The sequence below is a fragment of the Brachyhypopomus gauderio genome, chromosome 4 (genome assembly GCF_052324685.1).
Source record: "Brachyhypopomus gauderio isolate BG-103 chromosome 4, BGAUD_0.2, whole genome shotgun sequence".
NCBI classification, from domain to species: domain Eukaryota; kingdom Metazoa; phylum Chordata; class Actinopteri; order Gymnotiformes; family Hypopomidae; genus Brachyhypopomus; species Brachyhypopomus gauderio.
In genome coordinates, this window is record NC_135214.1 from 23,925,287 (window position 1) to 23,952,124 (window position 26,838).

At 41.7% G+C, this 26,838-nt stretch overlaps 2 protein-coding genes across 3 annotated transcripts; one reads left to right on the forward strand and one right to left on the reverse strand.

Annotated features, from left to right (window-relative positions):
• The first annotated feature begins 163 nt into the window (after positions 1-163).
• On the forward strand, positions 164-26,420 carry ppih (peptidylprolyl isomerase H (cyclophilin H)). Its single transcript, XM_077003192.1, has 9 exons — positions 164-354; positions 19,899-19,963; positions 20,188-20,211; positions 20,659-20,703; positions 21,804-21,846; positions 23,622-23,714; positions 24,021-24,108; positions 24,437-24,477; positions 26,032-26,420. Exons 1-9 carry the CDS (start codon positions 289-291, stop codon positions 26,098-26,100), a joined length of 534 nt encoding a protein of 177 aa, XP_076859307.1. The 5' UTR covers positions 164-288; the 3' UTR covers positions 26,101-26,420.
• LOC143512630 (putative G-protein coupled receptor 160) lies at positions 12,961-20,941 on the reverse strand. Of its 2 annotated transcripts, XM_077003191.1 has the most exons (3): positions 19,284-20,941; positions 17,500-17,696; positions 12,961-15,857 (listed from the first exon to the last, which is right to left on the reverse strand). In XM_077003191.1, exon 3 carries the CDS (start codon positions 15,825-15,827, stop codon positions 14,706-14,708), a length of 1,122 nt encoding a protein of 373 aa, XP_076859306.1. In that variant the 5' UTR covers positions 15,828-15,857; positions 17,500-17,696; positions 19,284-20,941; the 3' UTR covers positions 12,961-14,705. The 2 variants fall into 2 exon arrangements, with proteins under 2 accessions (XP_076859306.1, XP_076859305.1); XM_077003190.1 differs by lacking the exon at positions 19,284-20,941 and having other exon boundaries at positions 17,500-17,915.
• Positions 26,421-26,838: the final 418 nt, after the last annotated feature.

Below are 26,838 nucleotides of genomic sequence, written 5' to 3' on the forward strand. Positions count from 1 at the left end.
TTTTCACAATTATATTTTTCTTTGAGGCCCGAAAAAGTATCTGTTGTGTGTTCAGAATACATCAGAAAAAAATGGCATTGTACAATAATTATGGTAAAGACGCATTTGAATCACAACTAATACGAGCCCGCGACTTTGAAAAACGAGCATGTCCTGTCTGGGTACTCGTAGAAATGTCCACTTGCACTTGCCGTATTTTTTTGAATTTGTGGTTCCGCATGTTCCGTTGATTGTACATAACTTAAAACTAGCTCCTATATTTCGTCTTTGCGGTCCTGACTTTCCACGATGAACGTCCAACCTTCAAATCCTAATAACCCAATAGTGTTCTTCGACATTTCAATCGGCGGACAGGTAAGGAACACCTTCACTCCTCAACAAGCTCCAGTCTGCTCTTCAGATGCAGCGTGATGATCATCATGGTGTGTTCATGGTGGCGTTTGCAGGTCAACACCACGGCGCGACTTTCTTGAACGTCTTGGGGACTTTTAGACTCGTTGTAAGCCCTGCTAACCAACCAGCTGGGTATTTTGTGCTAGCTGTTTTTAAAAAGCGCAATAAGTAGACAGTTAGCTTTGTAACCGCTAAGGTCTGTGGTCACAAGTTACAGCATGTGTGGAGGCCACCTATAAATGTGTTTATATGTACATATATGTGGAGTCCACCTTTATATATGCGTTTATATGTACATATATGTGGAGTCCACCTTTATATATGCGTTTATATGTATGTGGAGTCCACCTTTATATATGTATTTACATGTATGTGGAGTCCACCTTTTATATATGTATTTACATGTATGTGGAGTCCACCTTTATATATGTATTTACATGTATGTGGAGTCCACCTTTATATATGTATTTACATGTATGTGGAGTCCACCTTTATATATGTATTTACATGTATGTGGAGTCCACCTTTATATATGTATTTATATGTAGGCCTACATGTATGTGGAGTGCACCATTTTATGTGTTTATATGTACATATATGTGGAGTCCGCCTTTATATATGCGTTTATATGTACATATATGTGGAGTCCGCCTTTATATATGCGTTTATATGTACATATATGTGGAGTCCACCATTTTGTGTTTATATGTACATATATGTGGAGCAGAGGTGGGACCAAGTCAGTGTTTTGCAAGTCTCAAGTAAGTCCAAGTCTTTATCCTCAAGTCCCGAGTCAAGTCTCAAGCAAAGACAGTCAACTCAAGTCAAGTCTTGAGTCAAGACAGGCAACCGTTAAGTCAAGTCCCAAGTCTGAAACTTGGAATTTCAAGTCCTTTCGAGTCAGTTTTTACAGGCACCAACGCTTTACGAATGCTACGCTGATGCGTTTCTTTACTCGTTTTGTTGGTGTCCGCCAGCCAAAAGATGACAAATCATTTACATTTTATCTTCTCTTAATTACATAAATGTACTTAAACAAGAATGTTTCGTTACATCATTTTACACGAAAATAGCAAGCTTCATCGTAAGCAAGATGCTGTCATTACGAATGGTTATTCTAAACATTTGGATAAAATGTTTAAATATAGACTAATAAAAGGTTAGGGTTATTTTTTCATTGTTTTCTGTTATTGTGGGGTCACGGTGTAGGCTACTATTGTTACCTGGAGATTCAGTGGGGTCACATATTCTGATGGCTGCCGTCAGAATTGGTGACCCCAGTTAAAAAGGCTCACCTGTACATCCCATTCATGATTTCTTTGTTGGCTGCAATGGTGAGGGGATGGTAAATCTTGTTTAAGTACATTTATGTAATTAAGAGACGATAAAATGTAAATATAAACATCTGTCATATTTTGGCTCGTGGACACCAACAAAACGAGTAAAGAAAGTGCATCAGCGTAGTTTACGTAGCATTCGTAAAGCGTTTGTGCCTCTGAACAGAAACTGTGAAATAGCGCCCCTTGTGGTCACAAAACTCGACGGTCACAGAATCTGGTGTAACACCTGTCTGCGTCAGAAGGACGGAAATGAAATTAATGGGGCGCACTTTATAAATATTAATATGCGTTTTAAAATTTAGATTTGGGGTAAAAAAAATCAAGTCTTTGCAAGTAAACAGGTTCAAGTCCAATTCAAGTCCCAAGTTATTGGTGTAAAAGTCCAAGTCAAGTCTAAGTCTCTGAATATTTTTTCAAGTCAAGTCAAAAGTCTTAATATTAATGACTCGAGTCTGACTCGAGTCCAAGTCATGTGACTCGAGTCCCCACCTCTGATGTGGAGTGCACCATTACATATGTGTTTATATGTACATATATGTGGAATCCACCTTTATATATGCATTTATATGTACATATACAGTCATGCCCGAAAGTATTCATACCCCAGGCAAATTTTGACTTAAATTTACTTTTATTTAACCAGAAATTATATTTTTGACACAGGCATCTCCCAGGAGATAATACGATGATGTACAAGAGGCATCATTGTAGGGAAAAAATATTTCTCAGCTTTTATTCACATTTGAACAAAAAATGGCATGTCAAATTGTTCATACCCTTCTCAATAATTAATAGAAAAGCCTTTATTGGCTATTACAGCAATCAAACGCTTCCTGTAATTGCTGACCAGCTTTTTGCATGTCTCCACTGGTATTTTTGTCCATTCATCTTCAGTGATGAGCTCCAACTATTTGAGATTGGAGGGTCACCTTGCAATCATCCTGATCTTTAGCTCCCTCCACAGATTCTCAATTGGATTCAAGTCATGACTCTGGCTGGGCCACTGCAAAACATTAATGTTTTTGTCTGCTAACCATTTCTTCCACCACTTTGGCTGTGTGTTTTGGGTCGTTGTCGTGCTGAAATGTCCACTGGTTCCTATGGCCAAGTTTCTCTGCAGACTGCCTGATGCTGTTGTTGAGAATCTTGATGTATTGCTCTTTTTTCATGGTGCTATTTACTGTGATCAAGTTCCCTGGTCCATTGGCTGAAAAACACCCCCAAAACATTAGGTTCCCACCACCATGTTTGACAGTGGGGATGGTGTTCTTAGGATTGAAGGCTTCTCCGTTTTTACGCCAAATGGTGGACACATCATTGTGGCCAAACAATTCAATTTTTGTATCATCTGACCATAAAACAGATCACCAGAAGTCTTCTTTGTCCAGATGAGCATTTGCAAAGGTCAAGCAGACATTTGTGTGCCTTTTCTGGAGAAGTGGTGTCCTCCTTGGTCTGCGTCCGTGGAACCCAGCAGTGTGCAGTGTCCGTTGGACTGTCTGCCTTGAGATGTTGCCACCAGCAGAGCCCAGATTCACCAGGATGGCCTTGGTGGAGATCCTTGGATGTTTCTTCACCTCTCTCACTATTCTCCTGGCCAGCACAGGTGTCACTTTTGGCTTCCGACCACATCTTCTGAGATTTTCCACAGTGCAGAACTTCTTGTATTTTTTTATAATACTTTGCACTGTAGCCACTGGAACTTGAAAACATTTTGATATGGCTTTATAGCCCTTTCCTGACTTGTGAGCAGCCACAATGCACAGCCATGACCGTCCACAAACCAACTGCAGAGAGCTGCTGTTTTTCTCCTGTTGAGTTGATTAAAACAGCTGTTCCCAATGAATCAGGGTAATTAGGATGCTTTAAAACAGCTTGCACTATTTGGAATGGTATAGAACTTTGGATTTCCCCCCCTACACTGTGACAGTTTTCAAAGGGTATGAATAATTTTGGACATGTGGGAAATTATTTTCCACAATGATGCCTCTTGTACATCATCGTATTATCTCCTGGGAGATGCCCGTGTCATTTCCAGTCAAAAATATATTATCTGGTTAAATAAAAGTAAATTTTAGTCAAACTTTGACAGGGGTATGAATACTTTCGGGCATGACTGTATGTGGAGTCCACCTTTATATATGTATTTATATGTACATATATGTGGAGTCCACCTTTCTTGACTGCAACGTATGTGAATGTGTATATATATGTGTGTGTGTGTGTGTGTGTGTGTGTGTGTGTGGATTCCACCTTTTAAGATGTATGTCAAATCTGATAATTAAGTAATTAAGAATTCAGATCTGGTATATCGGTGCAGGAAGCTACTGAACTTCAGTAATCTTGGAATCATCTTAAAGATGCAGGAAGGAATGTCTCTCTCAGTTAGTGTCCAGTGGTCTGAAAGGAATGTCTCTCTCAGTTAGTGTCCAGTGGTCTGAAAGGAATGTCTCTCTCAGTTAGTGTCCAGTGGTCTGAAAGGAATGTCTCTCTCAGTTAGTGTCCAGTGGTCTGAAAGGAATGTCTCTCTCAGTTAGTGTCCAGTGGTCTGAAAGGAATGTCTCTCTCAGTTAGTGTCCAGTGGTCTGAAAGGAATGTCTCTCTCAGTTAGTGTCCAGTGGTCTGAAAGGAATGTCTCTCTCAGTTAGTGTCCAGTGGTCTGAAAGGAATGTCTCTCTCAGTTAGTGTCCAGTGGTCTGAAAGGAATGTCTCTCTCAGTTAGTGTCCAGTGGTCTGAAAGGAATGTCTCTCTCAGTTAGTGTCCAGTGGTCTGAAAGGAATGTCTCTCTCAGTTAGTGTCCAGTGGTCTGAAAGGAATGTCTCTCTCAGTTAGTGTCCAGTGGTCTGAAAGGAATGTCTCTCTCAGTTAGTGTCCAGTGGTCTGAAAGGAATGTCTCTCTCAGTTAGTGTCCAGTGGTCTGAAAGGAATGTCTCTCTCAGTTAGTGTCCAGTGGTCTGAAAGGAATGTCTCTCTCAGTTAGTGTCCAGTGGTCTGAAAGGAATGTCTCTCTCAGTTAGTGTCCAGTGGTCTGAAAGGAATGTCTCTCTCAGTTAGTGTCCAGTGGTCTGAAAGGAATGTCTCTCTCAGTTAGTGTCCAGTGGTCTGAAAGGAATGTCTCTCTCAGTTAGTGTCCAGTGGTCAGAAAGGAATGTCTCTCTCAGTTAGTGTCCAGTGGTCTGAAAGGAATGTCTCTCTCAGTTAGTGTCCAGTGGTCTGAAAGGAATGTCTCTCTCAGTTAGTGTCCAGTGGTCTGAAAGGAATGTCTCTCTCAGTTAGTGTCCAGTGGTCTGAAAGGAATGTCTCTCTCAGTTAGTGTCCAGTGGTCAGAAAGGAATGTCTCTCTCAGTTAGTGTCCAGTGGTCTGAAAGGAATGTCTCTCTCAGTTAGTGTCCAGTGGTCTGAAAGGAATGTCTCTCTCAGTTAGTGTCCAGTGGTCTGAAAGGAATGTCTCTCTCAGTTAGTGTCCAGTGGTCTGAAAGGAATGTCTCTCTCAGTTAGTGTCCAGTGGTCTGAAAGGAATGTCTCTCTCAGTTAGTGTCCAGTGGTCTGAAAGGAATGTCTCTCTCAGTTAGTGTCCAGTGGTCTGAAAGGAATGTCTCTCTCAGTTAGTGTCCAGTGGTCTGAAAGGAATGTCTCTCTCAGTTAGTGTCCAGTGGTCTGAAAGGAATGTCTCTCTCAGTTAGTGTCCAGTGGTCTGAAAGGAATGTCTCTCTCAGTTAGTGTCCAGTGGTCTGAAAGGAATGTCTCTCTCAGTTAGTGTCCAGTGGTCTGAAAGGAATGTCTCTCTCAGTTAGTGTCCAGTGGTCTGAAAGGAATGTCTCTCTCAGTTAGTGTCCAGTGGTCAGAAAGGAATGTCTCTCTCAGTTAGTGTCCAGTGGTCTGAAAGGAATGTCTCTCTCAGTTAGTGTCCAGTGGTCTGAAAGGAATGTCTCTCTCAGTTAGTGTCCAGTGGTCTGAAAGGAATGTCTCTCTCAGTTAGTGTCCAGTGGTCAGAAAGGAATGTCTCTCTCAGTTAGTGTCCAGTGGTCAGAAAGGAATGTCTCTCTCAGTTAGTGTCCAGTGGTCAGAAAGGAATGTCTCTCTCAGTTAGTGTCCAGTGGTCTGAAAGGAATGTCTCTCTCAGTTAGTGTCCAGTGGTCAGAAAGGAATGTCTCTCAGTTAGTGTCCAGTGGTCAGAAAGGAATGTCTCTCTCAGTTAGTGTCCAGTGGTCTGAAAGGAATGTCTCTCTCAGTTAGTGTCCAGTGGTCAGAAAGGAATGTCTCTCTCAGTTAGTGTCCAGTGGTCAGAAAGGAATGTCTCTCTCAGTTAGTGTCCAGTGGTCTGTTGTGCAGGTGTTACGCCAGAATCTGTGACCGCAGACCGCTGTTGCCCATTTTCTGCCTATGTTTTTGAGAAAAGGCACAAAGAGTGTTTACACAAACAACTCATCAGTATTACAATGCAGATTACTCAACATTCAAACTTGTAATTGCTGGATAACATTACTTCCTATGGGAAAAGAGGCAACATTGATATCATACTAACCCCCTAGGTAGGCTATTTGTCAGCAGAAAGTACAAAATGAAAGTTCACGTAAGTAAGTTTTAGCCAGATTTAGGCTTATATTAGCGTCCTTCAAAATTCCAATGAATGATTGAGTACCTATGTGTATGTCTCACATTATTTGCCAAAACTACGTTATTCCCCGACAACACACGTGCAGAAAATACATCTATGTTCTCTGCGGTCACGGAGTTCGGTGTAGCACCTGATCGTCTGCGTTTCCGTCAGCTCATTCAGCGTCTCCTCCAGGTGGCTCTGGGACTGGCGCAAAGGTCTGCCTAGACATAGCACACTTGACATGCACACAGTCTGCCTTCTGGTTCAATTGCACCATTATTTACTCCCAGAATAGATTTGTGTTATGGCAAAACACAAAAGCAGTACACTTTCTGTAATTAGCATAACTAAAAAAAAAAAACCCACATTAGTTTTTTAAGTGACAACATTCATTGCAGTAATAGCACATACAACACAAACAAACACGTTTAAAAAAGCCATACAAATTATAGAGACTTTTTAAAATAAACGTAGGAAAGAACAAAAATAAGAATGTTGATATTTGATCAGCTCTTTGTTGCTATGCATTTTTATTTTGACAATGTGAATCATTTTTCTTAATCTCTCATAGAACAAGCTCTTGCAGTCAGCATGTTTGTATGACACACATACACATTCTCATAACTAGTCAGAAATATGAGAATGTAGAACTGCCTGTCCCTTTTATCCTGTAGCCAGATACCCTATTGTTGCCCAAAGTGTGTGTGTGTGTGTGTGTGTGTGTGTGTAAAGTAGATCAGCAAAGACTCTAGAATAACGGAGCTGTCTTTATTGTTCTGCAGATAAAAGCTTTAGTTTGCTATTGTAGTACAATTTGTAAAAAAGACAAAATTTATGTTAACATTACACAACTGCCACCCATTTATGTTTTGATGGGTTAATACTAACCACCTTATTCTATTTTCAGCACCATGAATGAAATTTGTGCAGTTCACTACAATAAATATATCTCATGCTTATACCTGGTTTTATTTAAGCTCAAATTACTTAAAACTATTTAGTTGTTATTTCTTCAAATCCTTTAACTTGTCTTGCCTGGTTTTACAGTGTATGTTTGAAATATGAGCTTGGTGGCTCCTGTGCGGGTTGTCGTCTGGCAGTAACTTTGTGTGTTGTGTATTCATAAACACCCACTGCAAAACAAGTGGGAATTTGTTTATGCTCCTAATATGGGATACTGATGTTGGTGCTGGGCGCTATGACCAAAATTCTATATCACAATATTTTTCAAAATTATATCGGTTTCACGGTATTTGACGGGTTTTCCCCCATGCATGATGTGTTAACTGCATTGATTATGAAAAGAATTACTGCAGTAGCGTGGTTAAGAGTAGCCTATTCCACTGTTAGAAAAATGTCTCCGCCTAAGTATTACATGTAATACAGATTTGCATGGCCCCACATGATCAGTTTTCAAATGGTAGCAGTAAAGTAGTGAATGAATCATATAGCATGACAGTTGCAGTAAAAATGCAAAACCTTTTATTTTTTATCTCTTTTAATGTGATAAAAAGCTAATTATTTCAAATCATTTCGACCACATGTGTATTTGAATAAATATGTAACTTAATTAAGCTGAAGGTGCTGGGAAATATTGAGAATGGACCTTGAAAGTGCCGTACAAGTGCTTGAATTCAACCTTGTAAAGGTGGATGAACACTGCAAACATAACAGCACAAAATTGCTGAAGAGCGGAACACGACCTCGACACGCCACAGCGGAGCCCCTGTGATTACGATTGCTACCCGTATTTTCCAGACTAAAATAATTAACACCCTTGAGCCAGTGTGTCTTTGGACATAGATAATGCCGTTTGCTGTGATGGATAATTAAAGTCTACCTCTTATTTACGCATAGAAACATAAATCGACAATATAATCTGTAGCGTCTTTATGCGGATAAACGAGGGGAGTCGGAATTCGACACAACACCGGCTGAAAGCCAAATGTGCCACACGTGAAATGTTACATGCACCGTTCAGAAATGGATCGGTTCAGTTAAATGTGTTCAGTTCAGTAGATATATGCGGCTTATACAGCATTTAACATAAAAAATAACTTTGTAGGTGCGGCTTATATTGAGGTGAGCTCTATAGTCAAAAAAATATGGTACTTCCTGACAACAGACATGGCTCCTTTCTTTGGCAAAAGTTCCTTTGGGGCATCATCTTTTACTTCAATGTTTGGTAGAATTTGTGGTTCAGAGCGTCCCTCGTTTTCAGCAAGCTAGATTTGAGCTGTGTTGCATCTGTGCTTAGCGGCGCAGCAATAAAAAGCGTTCCTTGAGAAACAATTAACAACCATGTTGTGTTCCGGACACGTGAAGGCTATTTAAACCGGTGTGGCCAGTTTATGAAAAATTCTTATGATAACAAAAATAAATACCGATATACCGCCCAGCATTAACTGATGTTAGAAATGTGTTTTTAAAAAATATCCTTCAACACTACAGGTGTAATTGTAGGGCAGTGTTCTATGTGATGACATCTTGTGGAATCCACCACATACCTTGGGTTACTAGTTCTGGTACTTTCTTAGAATTTGTGTTCTTCTGGGGAGGGTGTGTCCTACATATCCAGTTTATCAGGCTCACTCGTGCTTTGCTTCCCCCTCATTGTATGTTTCCATGAACCTGTACGTTGGATGAGATGTGAACTATAGTATAAAGTGAACTATAGTCCCTATGTAGAACTATGGTGGGAATAGGTGGAGGAGTGAAGATGCTTCACTTGACCTCTGACCTAGAGCCATATATGGGCCTAACACCATCCTGCAACCCCTTGCCTGCCTCAACCCTGACTCAACCCAAGCCTTTCAGTTTGAGGACACTTTATATTAATCCCCAGCTGATCCCAATCCAATCCTGAATTGGGATCACAGGCTCTGGGACATGATTCTGACTTTTCTCCTCATTATCTCCCACTTGGTAATATATGCGAGCACGCACACACACCTCTGTATAGGTTAAAAACCTGGATTCGTGGATTTCAATTTGAAAAGAAGAAGACCATTAACTTAACAAATTTCCACAAAATTAGACTGAGGTTTACCGAGGATGAACAGCAGCTGTGTGAATATTGGCCCATGTTCTCTGGTCTAATGATGGATGGATGACGGACCAGGTTAAACAGGCTTAGGTGTGTTCTGATTACTTGACTCAATGAACATAAGCACCTACAGCATGGCCGATCTTGTCACTACACTACTCCGTTCACTTCACTGGCTTCCAGCGGCTCCTTGTATTGGGTTCAAAACTCCAAGCTTTAAGCGTGACCCGGCTTGACCCAACATCTTTCAACATTCATGAAAAATGTGCCTCAAAGCACTTCTCCGTTCTAGCACCCAGTTGGTGGAATGAACTTCCCCTGGCTGGCCAAACAACACGGTCCCTTGCTGTCTTCAAACAGAGATCGAAAACTCACCTCTTTGAAAAGCACTTTATTAGGCACTAATCGGGCACTTACATTTGTCTGACTAAAGAATGGCAGGGCATCTCGACACACACCCGTGCGTCTGCCTTGCCAGAAGAGATTTCAGTCTGTTACAAAACCGAAGTCCTTCAAGTTTGGTCTGAGCTGATATTTACTTTGCTTTCCTTTGGTTTGGTACAGTATGACCAGTTCAACATTGCTGCTTAAATGCACACAAATACAGCTGTATTATACCAATCTCTCACATGTCAAGTTCAAAGCCTTGGCCAAATTCAAAGTCCATGGTATGTAGTGAACTTTAGGCCTTTGCTAAACGCACAGACTGTGGAGTCAAGTTCAAGACAGCAGTCTGGCTTTTCTGGAATGTGTCCACACCACATTATCATTTGCATTGTTGTCATGGATTTGTTAGGTGTAGAACATGCAGAGAGCAAGCGCCAGCCTCCAACTGAAGAGTCTAAAAGAACAAAACCAAACAAACATGCACTAACAGGAACTAAAAAGAGGTAATGTAACATCAAAACATCCAGGTAGTGCAAAAACACAAGCAAGACAATTTTGGGGTGTGGCAATAAACTAATATAGGGAACAGGTGCAACCTAAAACAAAACCTAACCAAAATCCACGTGGAATGCCACAACCTGTCACAGAATCCCTTTGGTCACAATAATCATGTAGTGAAAATCTGATATTGTAGCATCCCTTTTATTCAGTTTGTGTAGGAATGTGAAGGGTAAAAAATGCATCTTTGTCTCCCAATCAGAGGTTTAATTCCTCTGTAGTAGCTGGAAACAATGTTGGTGATTGGCCAGGTCATCTATACATTTGGGGAAGGCCAATCCATAGCAATTCAATAAGAGAAAAATCGACCAATTGTATCTTCTCTCTACATGATTGGGCTTTATTTGTTTGTTTTTGTTTTAACCAGGTGACTTGTTGGTTCGTGATGGAAGTAATGTTACTGATGGTGAGGAGGACATTGTTATAAATGTATTATCCATGCCATTTCTGCATTGGATTTGAATGAAAAGTTGGTTATTATGCATAATGACTGTTTTCCCAAATAAGTAGTAACAGATTTATGTAGGAGGCCACTGCTAATCTAATAGCAATCTAATTTGTTAACAGTAAGGCTTCTTGGTGGTTTTTTACACCCCTTTTACACCCTAACCACCCGGGTCTCCATATCCTGCCAAAGGGCGTGCACATCTTATGTGATGATGCGATTATCTGGAAGGAGGATTTGCACTTTGGCAAAAACCAGATATTTTCTTAAGCAAACACTTGAATGCCCCATTGTGCTACAGCTACATCCCATAGTATGTGAGTGTTTACATCCCATAGTATGTGTCAGTTAATGACATACAGACATGTATGGTTATATTGATCATTCTAACACTGTGCTGTTTGATTGTTGCGTGGCATCTTAATTGTTGTTTCAGTGCTACAGTCGTTATGGGGAACTTTTGCAGTACTTTACTAGAGAACAACAGTAAGCTTGGCAGGAAGGGTTTTTTTCCAGGCAAGAGTAGAAGAGCTCAGAGTGCCAAGATCGCTTTGTACAGCTGATGCACCTCTCTCTGAAATATCCTGGTTTTGCGGAATATAATATTTCTTGAATAACGTAATGACACATATACTGTTTCAGCTTTTTTAGGCCCTGTGTGGCTGCTGGCTGTGTTTTTTGTTTTGTTTCCAATCCGTCACCTCTTGGGGTGACAATATGTAAACATTGGATCAGATACAGTATGTTGCAAAACCTGAGCACACCCATGTTGAGTTCATTTGTTCATTTCAACAACAGGGTAGCTCATTAATAATTAAAGCAATTAGGCACGCCATACTGAAATTACAGATTCCACGGTGAAACAAATGAGCACACCTGCCATGCAGGAGTTGAGTGGCCAAACACTGGCCAAGACTTTACCTGAAGGCGGCATTTGTGGCTGGAACCCAGAGAGGAAACTGCCAAACTGCAAGACTGAGGTTTGCTTCCTCACAAACAGAAGTCACGTGAGCCATATCGGTAGCTTTGCACAAAAAACAACAAAGTCCATCAATACCACCATGTAAACAAACGGAGGATATAAACCTAGCCGACAGACCACCATCTTCTGTGAGAAACGACTGGGGAACTTTGGAGAATATTTAACAGACACAATTGCAGTGTCTAATGCACAAAACTCTCGTTTCCTTAAAGGCTATAAAAACAAAATCTTTCTCTTCTTGACTACTTCGTCACCACATCCCCACAGTTGCTCATTTTTCGGGCTGCGTGTGGAACACTAAAAGCAACCTGTCTAAATGTATGATTATGCTAATCAGGCTCCATGATGCTAAGGTCCAAGCAGTACCATGCAGGCCACCTGCGACTTCGTGACTGGATCTCCAAATGGAAACCCGGCGGGATCTCTATGTGCTGTGCCCATTTTAACCTCGAGCTGAATAAGGAAGGAGAGCTAGTTGAACCGGACGAGACAATGTGCCGTGGTGAAACACGACGAACCTTCAGGCTTGTGGGCAAACCTGTCATCCATATTTTATTGTCTTCAGTATGTGTCTGTTTATGGTACACGGTCCTTTTGTACAGTTTAGGCTGTTTGTGAATCAAACGTTTTTCAGTCTACGTATTTGTGATTTATGGAGAGTATTTTATGCTTGATGTACTTGATTGTTAACGGAGCTGAATCATCAGTGTCAAACCTAGGCCCCTCTTACGGAGCCACGGAGTCGCCCAAATTGTTGCCTTTACATATGTACTAGGGCTGGGTATTGATACAAATTCCAAGAATCGATCCGATTCCGATTCTGAAGATTAAGAATCGATTTTTTTTTTTCGATTTAATTGATTCGATCCAATTCGGGGTTTAGTATTATTAAAAATGTATTTGAGCTTTTTCCTGACTGTGTACAGAAGCAACATGTTAAAACTAGTATTATATCGATATTAATCAGCAAATAGTTACTGGTAGTTGGTAGTTACTGATGGCTGGAAGATTGGTGAAAAGGGTCATCATAAATCTACCTTCAAGAAAGGTAATCCAGGACAATAAACAGAGGACATCTTTGAGGTGTCTATATCTGCAACAGTGGACTCCTACTGGGACACTAACCAGTGCATTATTATTATGATTGAAATAATTAAGAATTCACCCATAAGCTGTTGCTACCAAATGCATTTTTATTTTAAAAGTGCTCACACTTAATAAACTGAAAGTATAAAATGTAAACGTGTATTTTTCTTTAAAGTGAGAATATAAGAACAGAACTCTCACGTTACGGTCCCCGACCCCTCCGTTTTGGGCGTGTTAACGTCGTCTGCGTCTAATCGTCTACGTCGGTGTATCTCCGTGGGTGCGGGTGCATCTTGTGATAGTCCTCACCTGTGGCTCGTCTCGTAATCACGTGGGGTTGATGTGGTTTGTCTATTTAATTTGCGCTCTCGCGGCATCCTGTGCTCGTCGTTGTTTGAGTCACACATGTTCTATGTAAACGTGTTTTATGTGCGCTGTCTGCGCTTCGGTAAATGTAATAAATGTAACGATTTGGAAAGTGCAAAGGATTGTGTCTCTTCCATCGCCTTGCGCCCAACGTTACAAGAACATTTAACTTTTTTTTAAACTGTAAAAACACTGGGTAAACGGTCAGTGACATGGACTAACTGTAAATAGTCACTGACACCGGATAAACTGTCCTTCTGTTTTTAGATTTCCGATTTGACTATCGTCGTTACCGGCACTGTCCGACGCCAAGCCGTTTTACAGTTAGTTAGACCAAGCACGCCTGCGTGAATTCAGTGACGAGGCGGGGGTAAAAGTTCACTAAGAAAATCGATCTTTGGACGTACGAATCGATAATCAGATCATCATATGCAAATCGATTCTGAATCGGAAAATCGATTTTTTTCAACACAGGCCTAATATGTACCTAGCACGGGGCAGAGCGAGGACGCTTTGAGAGAATTGAGACGGACCCCATCCGTGTCTGCTTAGATCAGTAATTAGGGCAGAGGGGGGAGTTCGACACCAGTTTGCATCGACTTACAAAGGCCTCCTAACATTTGATCCCATGTGAGACAGATTCCCACGTCAGGACTTCAGCAACATGCCACCAATGGCAGCGAGATTCCTAGATCTGACAAAGCCACTAGGACAAATTGTGAAACATCTTCAAAGTTTACTACAAACATGACTTGAGTGATAGGTAATCGTTTTGTAACAATTGACAGTATTTGACATTACAATGGTATTATATGGTCTGTCTATCAGGCATTCTATGGCTTACGTTCATGAACTATAACAAATATTTCTGAAGCTACATCAGCCCTGTGGAACATTTTAAGGGATTACGTCAAAGTACATCCACACTAGATAAACCAAACACCTTGTAGACAAAAATGCAAAGACCAAATGTTTCCGTCAACCAAAAAAAAAAAAAAAAACAAACACTGAAGTGGATTTGGCAACTGTGTGAGCATCATGGGCAGAATCGTACGATCTTCCATATTGTTTAGAAGATTATTTGGAGATTCTTTTTTTCCTGACCAGCCCCAAGTTACTCTGAGCAGACATCCTGGGTTGTTAATCATTAAGTACCCTGGGATGCACAACCCTGCCGTGTTGCGTACCCACCTATCCTTCTGATTACTTAACAGGGCAAGCAAAAGCAAAAGGTGGAAGGTGTTCTCCATACCGGCCTAAATGTATTGTTTGTCTAAGATTATATTTACATTAGATTACATAGACATTGATGCATTGATGGGTGTCGTATGCATGCAGGCATATTTCACTGTAAATATGTACCAGAAGCTCAGGTTTGATTGAGGTTTTAGTTTTGTTTGTTTTTTTATGTCTGGGCTGCATAGGGCTTAAAGTGTTCACTTCCTCACCAAGAAACCAAGCTTCTAATGGTCCTTTCACAGTTCAGACTTCTAAACCTGCCCTACACTTCCAGAATCTCCACGTCGGCCGAGTCAAGACACATCAGCTTCACATCAGTCTCTGGTGCGGTCACTTTGGTGTTGGGTGTCTCGATGGCCTTGGTCACACCGTCTCCTTTACTCAAACGCCAGTAGACGCTCCATTCGCAGATGTCGTCTGGCGATAAATAGGGGGGTGTGTTTTCAGCGTCACCATACCACAAGACCACGCCCACCAGCAGGCTGTTGGCACAGGCTGTCCAGAGGAGGTTAACTGTGGCGTAGGCAGGCACGGCGAACCCCAGGGAGTCGCAGACCACGGACATGAGAATGTAGGGGGCCCAGTTCAGGGCGAAGCACAGAGTCAGGCTGACCAATAAAGGAGGACGATCCTGCTGGTTCACCTCCACCGCTGCCACCTCCGGCCCGGCTTCGATGGCCTCCAGCTTCCCCGAACGGGCCAGGTCATTCCCGGGGGCCCAGTGTCTGGAGATGTTGCTGGCTTGGCCAACCCAGCGAGGTAGCCCGTGGTAATAGAGCAGCAAGATGAAGCACACCACAAAGGACAGGTTGAGGCAGAAGAGGCTGACCACCGTGGATGCCTGCACGGGACACACGAGAGCCTTCGACCCCTCCTCGTACTCCACCATCAGCACCTCCGTGTTTGTGTAGCAGTAGGAGTAGGAACAGGCCAGCACCCACAACATGAGGACTGCCCCGCATTGTCCCGTGCCTATGCCCTCTGACCTCTGACCTGCAGCTTCCTGGTGCCGACGGACAGTGTAGTCGATGGCCCCTGCTACCAGCAACGGCAGGGGCAGGAAGGAGTAGATGGCTGAGCTGTGCGACAGGGCGAAACACAAGAACACGTGGGCGCTAAGGTCCTGCCGAAACCACCAGGCCCAGGAGATGCAGCCCACCAGCAGCAGGTCCACCAGGTACATGGAGATGCTGCAGAGGCCCAGCAGGGACTTGGTGATGCTGCGGAGCCAGAAGGACAGGACCAGCGTGTTGAGGGCCACCTTGGCGAGCAACAGGACGACGTACTGTGGCGTCTGGTCCACCGCGCTGCTCTCCTCCAGCTGCTGCAGGATGGCCAGCATGCCCTCCGACGGCATTTTCTCGGAAATGCGGTGAATCAACATGTCGCTGCCAGATTTCTTCACAACGCAGCTCTGGTGTAGCAAATAAAATTAAAAAACATGGATTATTGTAGTGAGCACAAAAATTTCACAAAATCTTGGGGCATATTGCAAATTAGCCAGAAGCAGGTTCATGAAGACTTTTTTAGCAAATCTTGATAAAGCAACGTTAGATGTCTGTGATGTTAACATTAAATATTAGTATTTTATATTGTTTTAAAAATGTAGTAGTATTGTAATATTTTAGAGCTATCATATTTTTTTTATTGCAAATGCAAGCGAAATGTCTTGTACAGCCCTGTGTGTGTGTGTGCGTGTGCGTGTGCGTGTGCGTGTGCGTGTGCGTGTGCGTGTGCGTGTGCGTGTGTGTGTGCGTGCGTGTGTGTGTGTGCCATCAATGTCTAGACGCCTCATGTCTGTCTACCCACCTACACCCACCCAACTCCAGTCTGATGGAAGGAAATGGCAGAAAAATTTTTATATTAATCTGCCAGCTTATTGTAAATAAGGGTTTATATTAATCTATATAAGAAAATGCAGAGGGAAAAGTGCAAGTCTGAGTCATAGGAAAAATCACTGACACTACTGATCACTATAATAAAAATGATATCTGTTATGTGTTGCAGGAGAGTTTAAGCCTCATGGCGTATTTACATTTAATCATTTTGCACAAAGACTTTTACTGCAGTTCCAGTGCAGTAAACATGTTAAATGGAGGGAGATCCTGGAGCTTTTCTGTAAGGGATTTCTACCAAACGTAAATTCTAAAGTTCATGTTCGGACGGCATAGTCCATAATTTCCATTATTTTTTGACAAATGAGACCACATAGTATAGGTGTCTACGTTTAAAAATGTATGCTAACACATTTGTAAAGTTAATAAAAGTAAGGTTCCTTTTCCATATCAAATGAGCAAAAATCCTACAATCATGTAATGATAGTAATAAATTGAAATTTACAATGAAATATGGGTGACTTTTACTGACAAAACTTTCTAAATATCAACCTTTTGATATTTTACTCACAGGCTGTTTTTATTTAAGTACTACTGAGCATTTAAACAAGTTGCGTGTAGGAAGGCTTGACTTCTAGGAATAATTGTATTATCTGGGTTATCCAAACCATTGCTGTGCGATGAGTTCTCCTTTGTTCCAGAGATCTGTCTTGTATTCTCTCTAGTTAAATATAATGGGGTTCTATTATTTACAGTTGACAAACTTTGCAGCCAGTCAAAGACAGCACATTGTTTCAAAGTAACTGGATTGTCTGGTGAAACGGGTTGACATCTGGGGTTCAAGATGAGTCAGTAGATTAAAACATTTTCTGAGATTAAAACACCTTTGTATGCAGGTCATAATACACATTTCATCACTCTTGCTGATATACAGTATTTTCTTACACTAACCTAATCAACCCCACTGGTAAATAAAGGCTTATGTTGGCATTAAATAGCAATAAACATGAGACCATTGTAGTACAGCAAAACTGTATCTTGTGTTTTTTTTCTGTAACAATTTTTGTGAACGAAAGTCTTTCTGTTTATTTGAGAAAACCACAGCTCATCTTTTGGTTAATGTCTTGGTCAAATGGATTCAAGAAAAACTGAGGTAAACGGCAAGCTTTAGACTTAAACAAATAGGGATTTGTATAATGAGCGTGTTGCAGCAGGTGATACCTGTAGCGTGGTGGTTCTCCTGTGGTGCTGGGTCAGTGGGGCATCGCTCCGAACCACATCACTGTCGATCCGTCTTCAGGGCAGACAGGAATACTTCTGTGCCGGTTGTGCAGGAGAGAGACCGGCGTGTTGGGGAGTGCGCAGGTGTGTCCTTATGAACCGCTTCCTCAACACCACCTGGTTCACGCCCACTCCACCTGTAATTCGAAACAAACAGGCTCTCGCCACACCCATCATTAAGTGCACATTGTCCTCTGGGTCCCTGCGAGGCAACCTTGCTCAACACGTTGCTGGACAGCACGGCACACACACTTCTGTTCTCGAGAAGGAAAGGGCCGTTTCGGTTAAAGAAGCTTTCTCTCGGTTCACAGGCGAAGCTCCTCTCTCAAACGTCAAAAGCTATATATTATATATATATATATATAATATATTGGGGAGAAACGGATGATGGGTCTGAACTGTTTTTAGAACTATTTCATATTAGCCATTCATTCAATTATGGCATACTTCTCAAAACTGTAATCGTCTGGTAGTCGTGTAATTGATGGCACTTGGCTAAACGTGTGTTGTAGGACATTGCATGTGTGAAATCTGTACACAGCTGTTGAAATTTAGTAGGCTGTGGAAGTGGAGCTTTACAGGGCAGAGTGGCGTCCGAGCTTGTTGACTAGCGGGAGTGGTGGCTACGGCACAAACGGGTCACTTCCTCTTCCTTTGGGCATGGGCCCGGGACTCCTGGAGCTGCTCCATGCAACTTTTGATTTGTAAACTAGAACAGTTGTCTGCTGAAGTCCTGCAGTAAGCACTGATGAAATTTCATAAGCCTTTCTTTCATTAATACATTTTTAGGCCTTGTTCAGTTGAACATTAAACATTTAATTGAATAGCCTTAAAACAATTATTGTGTTTAAACAGTGAACACAATAATAATTTTAAGATGTTGCTGAGTAAACATTTTTAAACAATAAACACCTTTCTTTTAGACCTTGTGGAGTTAAACACTTAGACAATAAACCTGGACACCTCTAGTGGGCATGCACACAGAAATGCTGGTATCGAATTGCCGGACTGTCATAGTAACGATGTTTGTTTACCAGCTCCATTGTTTAGTCTTGTACCATGAGCGCAAATACAGATCTTCACCTGTTCCCGTTGGTGCACGTGCAGTTTGTCCTTTTTGCATGCGTAAAAGTTGCTAAACATGTCCATTAATTCAGCTTTTTGAAAAGCAGCAATCGCACCTGTTCTATGATGGATGGATGGTAATAAGGCATGAACGAATGGGCTTTAACACTGAGAACCTGCAGGGTTACAGCAGCAGAATCAGAGTTGTCCCGTCACAAATATGCATTAGATGTTTACCAAAGGCTTAAACCCTGACAACTGTGTGTACAGAACATTCGTCCCTTTACCTTGTGCAATAGAAAGAGAGACAGTCCGCTCCGTAGCCTGTTCTCACCCACACTCTGAATTTCTCCTTTATCTTATACATATGTACATATATTCTGCAAAAAAGTCAAACCTGAGCAAAATGAGTGAATTTTTGGTTTGGTACTTTTGCCACTCTGACCCACGCTGGACTTTATTAATGGTTAAAGGAGATTGTGGCTGTTTGCTTATATTATGGGTTGTACCGATAGTCACAATCTCCAGATTGATAGTCCAGATCAAACAGTACAACTGTCTTGGTAGTTACCTCTTTGTGCTCTGTTCAGTGTACCAGCGTCCACCTCTGTCCTGTGGCTTGGTGTTGGTGTAAATGGAGTCGGGTAACCACGCCTTACCTACATCCGTCCACGTGCGAGGGTTTTTACGTTGAGACGTCACTTCGTCCGGCATATCCTTTTGCATCCCAGTCTTCGGTGTTCTTAATTTCGAGAGTCATTTCTGCAGGACCATCGGAGATCCGAGGCCGTCATGGCCGTGTCACTGGCCGCACTGTGCAGTAGGGTACTTCTGGTACAGTGTTGGATGTTCCCATTGATTCAGTCAGACAAATGGCTCCTTTAAGGGGACTTGGGCATACGCCCCCCACTCCCCGCCCCCAGCCCACGCAGGGCAGGGACGGCTCCAGCCCGCACGCCCCGGTTCTGACAACCTGGGCACCGCGGGTGGACGTGGGGGCCTGTCATGACCTGCTGCTCCCTTCACCAGCAGCACAATACACAATGCAGCCTTTGGTTCTTCTGAGAATGTGGTCCTCAAACAGAGATGATGGAGTCTCGGGTCTGACTCCACACTGCATACCGTTCGCTTCTAATATATGACCAAGTTTAGACTAATGAGGCTGAAGTTAATATAAAATATGTAAAGTATGTTTGTGTGTGTGTATTTTTACTACATTTCTTGTTACTAAGTATATAGATACATATATTAAAACCATATATTTGCCTCACCAGGAAGTAGGAAGAATGAAGATTGAGCTCTTTGCTGACGTCGTTCCAAGGACAGCAGAGAACTTTCGGTAGGATGAAGCTTGTTCTTACTGTTTCGCAAAAGCCTCCGAGTTGAGCTTTGGTTTGGCTGGAATATTAACTGAATGTTCGTGTTGGTTTCTGAATGTTAATTTCTACATAGTGAAAATAAACTGGGTGCTGTGAAAGGCATGCTGCTCAGAGCTTGGTACCCATCTCTGTGTCGCTTTTGGTCTGTGTCTCCGCAGTGACGAACCTTTGTTTTGTCTTCCAGGCAGTTCTGCACCGGGGAGTTCAGGTAACCTGGAGTGAAGATCTGAGCCCCTCAGGGGGCTCCTCTTGACAGCAACCACACTCTGTTGGAGCTCCCCAAACACACATCTTTGTCAACTCGTATTATTTCCAACCACCGATTGCTTGGCAGATAAAAAAACTTTTGTTAATCCAATGTGGTATAAAAATAATGAAAAAAACATTCATCTTTATTGAGTCGAGGTTCGTTACTTTTTTAACATCCGAGACCCTTTCCTGTGAGGTGGACCATAAACAATCAGGAACAACCCAGTCAATATGCTTTAATGTGTAAAACATTGTTTCTGAGTCTGTTTAGCTATATAAAGTCCCAGAGGAACAGTATGTGCACAGAGTACGTGATGAATGTGGTGATATGCTGTTCATCACTCTTTCTAGGATAGTTTCATACATTACATTTGCATCTGTTTGCATTAAAAATCCCCTTTCCCAGGAAAGACGGTGTTCCAATCGGATACAAAGGGTGCACGTTCCATCGGTAAGACAGTGGCTTCTTTTTTTATGTCCATAGTGCAGCTGTGCGTGGGGGAAAGTGCCGGTCTGCTGGGAGCTGTGCCCAGGCACTCGGACTCTGGGTTTCACACACCACTTCAGTCTGAAGCCCTGTGCTGCGGCGGCTGCTGCTGCTGTTGTTGTTGTTTACTTCTGGAGATGCTGCTCTAAAGATAGTTACTGTGCTGCTCGGTCTGCATTACTCCCCTTCAGCAGTGTTGGGTGAATGTGCAGAGAAGTGATCTCACCTCCGTAAACAGCTTAACTCATGTTAGCAGGTGCTTGTGTATGTGAACATTAGCCCTGGGGCGTGGGAATTTCCTATGTGCAACAAGCTCGTTTTTCCTGTTTTTTCATGTCTGTGTGTATGATATCTACTCTGTCTGTCTGTGTATATCTGTATCTACTATAAAATAATGTATGTGGGATGTGACGTACACAGCCCATCGGTTGTTTATGATGATTCAAAGCTGTTGCTGGGTTTTCTCTCCGACGTTGTTACCATTTCCTTGTGAATGGTGACATTTACATTTAGCAGCTCTTGCGCACAGCATATTACAGTAGTGCATTGTTGTCTTGATATTAAATACAAATATAAAATGTAGCCCACAAATGGTGAACTGATGTACTGGCGGGGTGTTGCTATTCATTACACTACTCAACATGCAGCTGGAATTTAGTTCTGGTTAATCATTGCATATCAATGGATAGAAGAATTTACGCTTGAGTGTCAGTGTTTGGTGTAATTTGGCCCTAGTTTGCCCTGGTTTCACAATGAAGGGTTATTTTATGCTTTTTCTAATGGAAAGCAACGCTGAAGAATGATCCTTTCCTGTTTAAGAATGCTGTTTCCTCAAACATCCATTTGCAACCTCATTAGGTTTCAATCACTGTATCAGACATTTAGCATTCTATCCCCAGCCCCCTAAAGAAAATTGCAGTTTTGTAATCATAGTCTAAGCACCATGATGTGGGGATGATACTGCATCTTCTGGGGTGTTTAAGATGTTTTGCTCAGTTGTTTAAAATTTTTGATTTGTCACATTGCCCTAATAATTTTCTTCTTCCATTTGTTTTTTTACCCAGGGTGATTAAGGACTTCATGATTCAAGGTGGCGATTTTGTAAATGTAAGTCTGGGTATGTGTGTAGGTCACTTCCATTATTGTGTGGGCTTTCATGTGCGTGTGAATATTAGCCACTGGCTGTTTACCCTGGGATTTAACTTAAGACTCTGGTGTGGTGCGTTTGTGTGTGCTACTCTGTTCTACCTTACAGTTAATATCCTAGTCAAGGGACTGAGCTAAAAAAATCATATAAAAAATTATCAATAAAAGTAAGTAAATAAATATATATGAAATCCCCATGTCATCTATCAGCAGGGGGAAATCAAAGAGCTGTTATTTCTAGACAGAAGGTTGTGGACCTGCACATATTGGGGAAACTGTTTTAAAAAATGAGTAGACTGTTGACATTACATTTGGGACAGTAATCATGTGTGAACAGAATGGAGCAGTTGAACATTTGCCACATGGGCGTAGAGGACACGTGGGTGTGCTGTTGAGAACAACAAAGGAGAAGGTCAAAGGTCACAGCTTCAGAACTTTAGGTTTTCAAATATCAAAATTTAAAATGTCAAAATTCCACAAACATGTCAAGTCAAGTTAAATTTATTTATATAGTGATTTTTTCAACACATGTTGGCAGTGTTAGCACAAGTCCGTATTTGTGGACAAAAGGTGGTTCTACAGTTATAGTTCTGGTTCTTGTTCCCCGGCCAAGTAGTCACAGTCCCTTCGGTGCAGATGGTGAGCCTCAGGTAGGAGCTAGCATCAGCATGTCCTCTTGCGACAGACATGTAGGTGCTTTGTGCATAATGACATAATGAATTCCCCTCTGAAATATGCCCAGGTGTGGAAGTTTTGGCAAGATTATAACACAAAATCCACACAGAAATTATTGTAGGAACACAATCAAGGTTTCACTTGGCTTTAAATATAGCTGAGTCCTGTGGTGTGTATTTCAAGAGGGCAGTCTACATGTGAAGACCCAGGAAGGTGCTGGAAACATTGTGATCAAGTGTGAAAAGTGATCCAAGATCTCTCAAGAACCTGCAGAATGTTTTAAGTATTCTTCATCCCTATTGAGCACTACAGAATGAGGTCTAGCTAGGAGACGCTTCAACAAATATCAATAACTAAATAATGTGTCTGAATAATGTTGAAACCTGTGGATCAATGATCACTTTTGTGATTGTGTTACTTTTTTTTTACACAACACATATCTAATGCTGAAATATCACTCATTGTTTGTGTGATTACAGTGTGTGTGTGTGGGGGGGGGGGGGGGGGGGGGGGGGGGGCAATTTCATAAAGGAATTTCGTCATGATACCCCCAGTCTCAAGATTCTCAAGTCTGCAGTCTCAAGACTTGTTCAGTCTGTTGAGCAGATTAATATGCTGTTGTTCAATTATTTTAATGATATGACAAATACTTGAGCACTTGCTCAAAGACATAACACTTTTTGACAGCTAGACAAGAACTGATTATCAAGAAACATGAAGCAATACTCTTGAAGTGGTTGCAGAGTGAATTTTAGCAGGTTTATTGTGCATAATAACATTGGCATGAAATGTTTTCATGGTAAAATGCATAGGCTTAGTAGGCAGATGCTTATATTCAAAGTGAATGACAAAAAGAGGAATGTAGCCTTTGAGACATTTGTGAAGTGAAAGTTTCGGATACCACCAACTTTGTTAGTTCTTTGTAATGACAATTCAGAGCACCAGCTATGCAGTAAACTGTCTGCCCTCCCCCTCTAGTGGTCAAACTCATCAACTGCAACGTATTTGACTATTAAGTGGAGTATGCGTGTTTAATCCCCCAAGTCCGTGTTTTGCTACAGTCAGATGGGACAGGAATTTGCAGCATCTACAGGGGACCATTTGCAGATGAGAACTTCAAACTCAAACACTCTGCCCCAGGCCTTCTGTCTATGGTAAGCCTTTCTGACACTACACATAACATTTCTAGCTGTCGGTGACAAACAGATGTTTGTCCATGCATGAAATGGAGGACAGTGATTTGTGCAGGGATGTTGGTGTGTTAGTGTTTTAATCCTTGTAGACATATACACACATTTTGGAAGCAGTAAAGTACAGTTCTCACCATAAAGTGGGATCAACAGATGATGATATAATGTCATACAGCTAGAATCATTGTACTCAAGAATATTATTTGTGCATGTCAAAACTTCTCTTAAACATAAACCTGTTAACCCCAACATGGAAACTTTTCTGAACAGGCAAATAGCGGCCCTGGGACTAATGGCTGTCAGTTTTTCATCACCTGCACAAAATGTGACTGGTTAGATGGGAAGCATGTGGTATTTGGTGAGTGATTCTACATATGACTGTAATCTCCAACTCTCTTGAAGGGTCAGTTTTGCACGCTGGGTAATTGTGGAAGCAGATGTTATGTATTCCTCAACTGTTTCCTTCTAAAGAACGCAGAGGTGGATGAGGTTGGAGTTTTGCTGTCCCTCAGTGTTCTATTTATTTATTAATTAAATTTTTCCTTCACGAATATTCCAAATGTTTTCTTTAGTGGAATGAAAGCTTGAATCAAAACTAAATGCAAACCTAATTTTGATGTTTAAATGATTTATCTGATTATTAACTCATTGTACTTAATATATATATTGTTTTACTTTAATTTCAGGAAAAGTGGTGGACGGTTTGCTTGTCATGAGAAAGGTTGAGGTGAGCAGGTTTCTCTAGAGGGAGACAGAGTGACAGTCACTCAAGCCTACACAAGGCCAACCTCAGACGATAGTGATTTAGTACGCAGCAAGAGAGTCTGAACAGCTCTGTTTGTATTCAGTTTTATCCGGTGCACCCAGATCAATATTTTCACCATAGGGCTGAACGTGAAATGAATAGCGCTGTAGTGACAAATCAAAGTGGTCAGATTGGCTCCTGCTCCAGAAACACTGATGCTGGCTCCTTTCTTTGGGTGGGGGGGGGGTGTATTTAGTGAACTTTTTTTCAGTGGCCTTTTTCTGCATAGTACCCCAATTCAGGGGTCCAAAAGTTAGCATTATTTTAAATTGTCATGTTTACCATTTGTCTACAGCTGGCCGGCAGACTGGGCATCTGTCCGGACGATGCTTCACCTCCCTTGAGGTGCAGCCATAATTAGGTCCTGTTTATTTCAGAGGCTTTTTCATTCACTCTCAGTGAGGGGAAGCCACTGACTTGGGCCGTCAAAAGTATCCCACTTTTTTTTTACCCTAAAAGCAATTCCACAGCCACTTTGAGTGGTTTGATTTGGGATGTGCCCTACTGTAATGTGAAGCCTCATCTGGTGAATTTTGATGCAGTCGGTTGGCTCTAAGTAGTTAAGATACTTCTTGTATTTCAAAGTGAATTCCAAACCATAAGAAGCATCTTAATTGCCGTCGGCTGTTGCATTGTCAGTACAGCTGAGGGAACCGGTTCCTCTGGTTGGACACGCCCCTGCCCCTACAGATTAGGTGGTGCTGCTTTCTTCTTTCTCCATACTTATCTTTCTCAGCCACACTGGTACAGGTTGATCTTAATCTCTTCTGTTCATAAGACATTGTTTATAACTCTCTTAGCTTTTAAATGTGCTTTTTACCAGACTATAACCAGGCCCTTCTGGTTCTTCCTTCGTCAGTGGATAAGATCTTGTTTTAAACCATCTGACAATGACTCATCTAATATATGGCTTTGCTTGATTTATTTGGATTTTTCAGTTTCATATGGCCTGTTTTATCAGCACTGACATTTACTGGCATTGGTCCTCATATTGGGACACCACCAGTGTCCAGAACTCCATACACAAGAGTGTAGAACTAATGCTTAACAAATTAAGCAACGAGACACATCTGGCCAAAAAACATCTGTGCAGCCAACTACCAAATCACATTTGCTATTCCAACATGGGTGTAGTGTATATAAAATGGAAATAAATTCCTACATAGTTAACTCGGTGTGAGAACACGGATGCACATTCTTGAACAAAAGCTGGCGGTCTGCTTTCATGACGCCTGTTTCGTTTCAGATCTGAGATGTGCTGGAATACATGGCCAAAGCAGCTAAAACGTACCACATTCTATATTGAAGTCTTTTAAAAGATTTTTTTGGTTATGTTAGTAAGTTTCAGTTCGTTTCCATCAGTGTCATTGTTGATTGATCTTTGGGACTGTTTTCAGAATGAACAGTGTAAAATCGGTAGGCATGTTTGCAGTCCCCCATTTGGTTAATTTCTGTCTTTTAAATATCTGTTTGCAGAATGTTCCCACGGGACCCAACAACAAGCCCAAGCTGCCCATCATTGTGTCCCAGTGTGGAGAGATGTGAAGATGTTGTGGTTTCTTGTTGTTTGGTGTGTGTGTAATAACTGAACAACATTGCTCTGGTCTGTGTAGACTTTCTCACCTATTCACTTGCCATTCTTACCTTCAGTGACAAACTTATTACAGAGGAAGAACTATGTAGTCTATGGCCTTCTGTAAATTCAAAAAGTAGTCAAAACGTTTAGTGGATACTGGCATGTTGTAATTTTCCACAAGAATACATTCATTGTCTGTTTTGTGGATCACTTCGCAATAAACTATTGTTTTACTGCTTTCTATGTCAAGAACCCTTTAATAAATTTCTGGAAATGTTTTTGTAATGAATCATTGTATTCTGTCTTTTTTATAACAAAGACTTTCCTCATTACAGGGATCCGGTTTATTAATTTGGTATTAACTTGAACTTTTTATGCAATTGATGTCCTTTGACAACACCCTTTCCTTTTAGCTAAGGAACTAAAATTTACCAAACATAATTATTCGAGCAGAAAGAGCCCATCTAAGCTCAAACCAAGTTGCCCCTTTACTTTAAGGTCGGTTCCTCACTTGTGAGGTAATTTTTTTTTTTTTTTTTGCTGTCTTTGCTCTTTACCCAAGCCCCACATCCGAACCCTCACCCCCCACCCTCCTGCCTTGGGTCCTGTCCCCTGGACACAAAAGAGCCCTTTCAAATTGAAGTGCAGGAAGAGTTTTGGGCTGGGTGGGAGGTTTCTGGGGGTCAATGTTGAAGCCCGTCTTTGTG

What these genes read in the sequence shown, in the direction of transcription:
- LOC143512630 (XM_077003191.1), bottom strand. Translation starts at nt 15,827, where the DNA reads ATGTTGATTCACCGCATTTCCGAGAAAATGCCGTCGGAGGGCATGCTG.
- ppih (XM_077003192.1), top strand. Translation starts at nt 289, where the DNA reads ATGAACGTCCAACCTTCAAATCCTAATAACCCAATAGTGTTCTTCGAC. An exon ending in ACATTTCAATCGGCGGACAG is followed by an intron (nt 355 to 19,898) that starts GTAAGGAACACC and finishes TTGCCTCACCAG; the next exon opens with GAAGTAGGAAGAATGAAGAT. An exon ending in TTGTCATGAGAAAGGTTGAG is followed by an intron (nt 24,478 to 26,031) that starts GTGAGCAGGTTT and finishes ATCTGTTTGCAG; the next exon opens with AATGTTCCCACGGGACCCAA.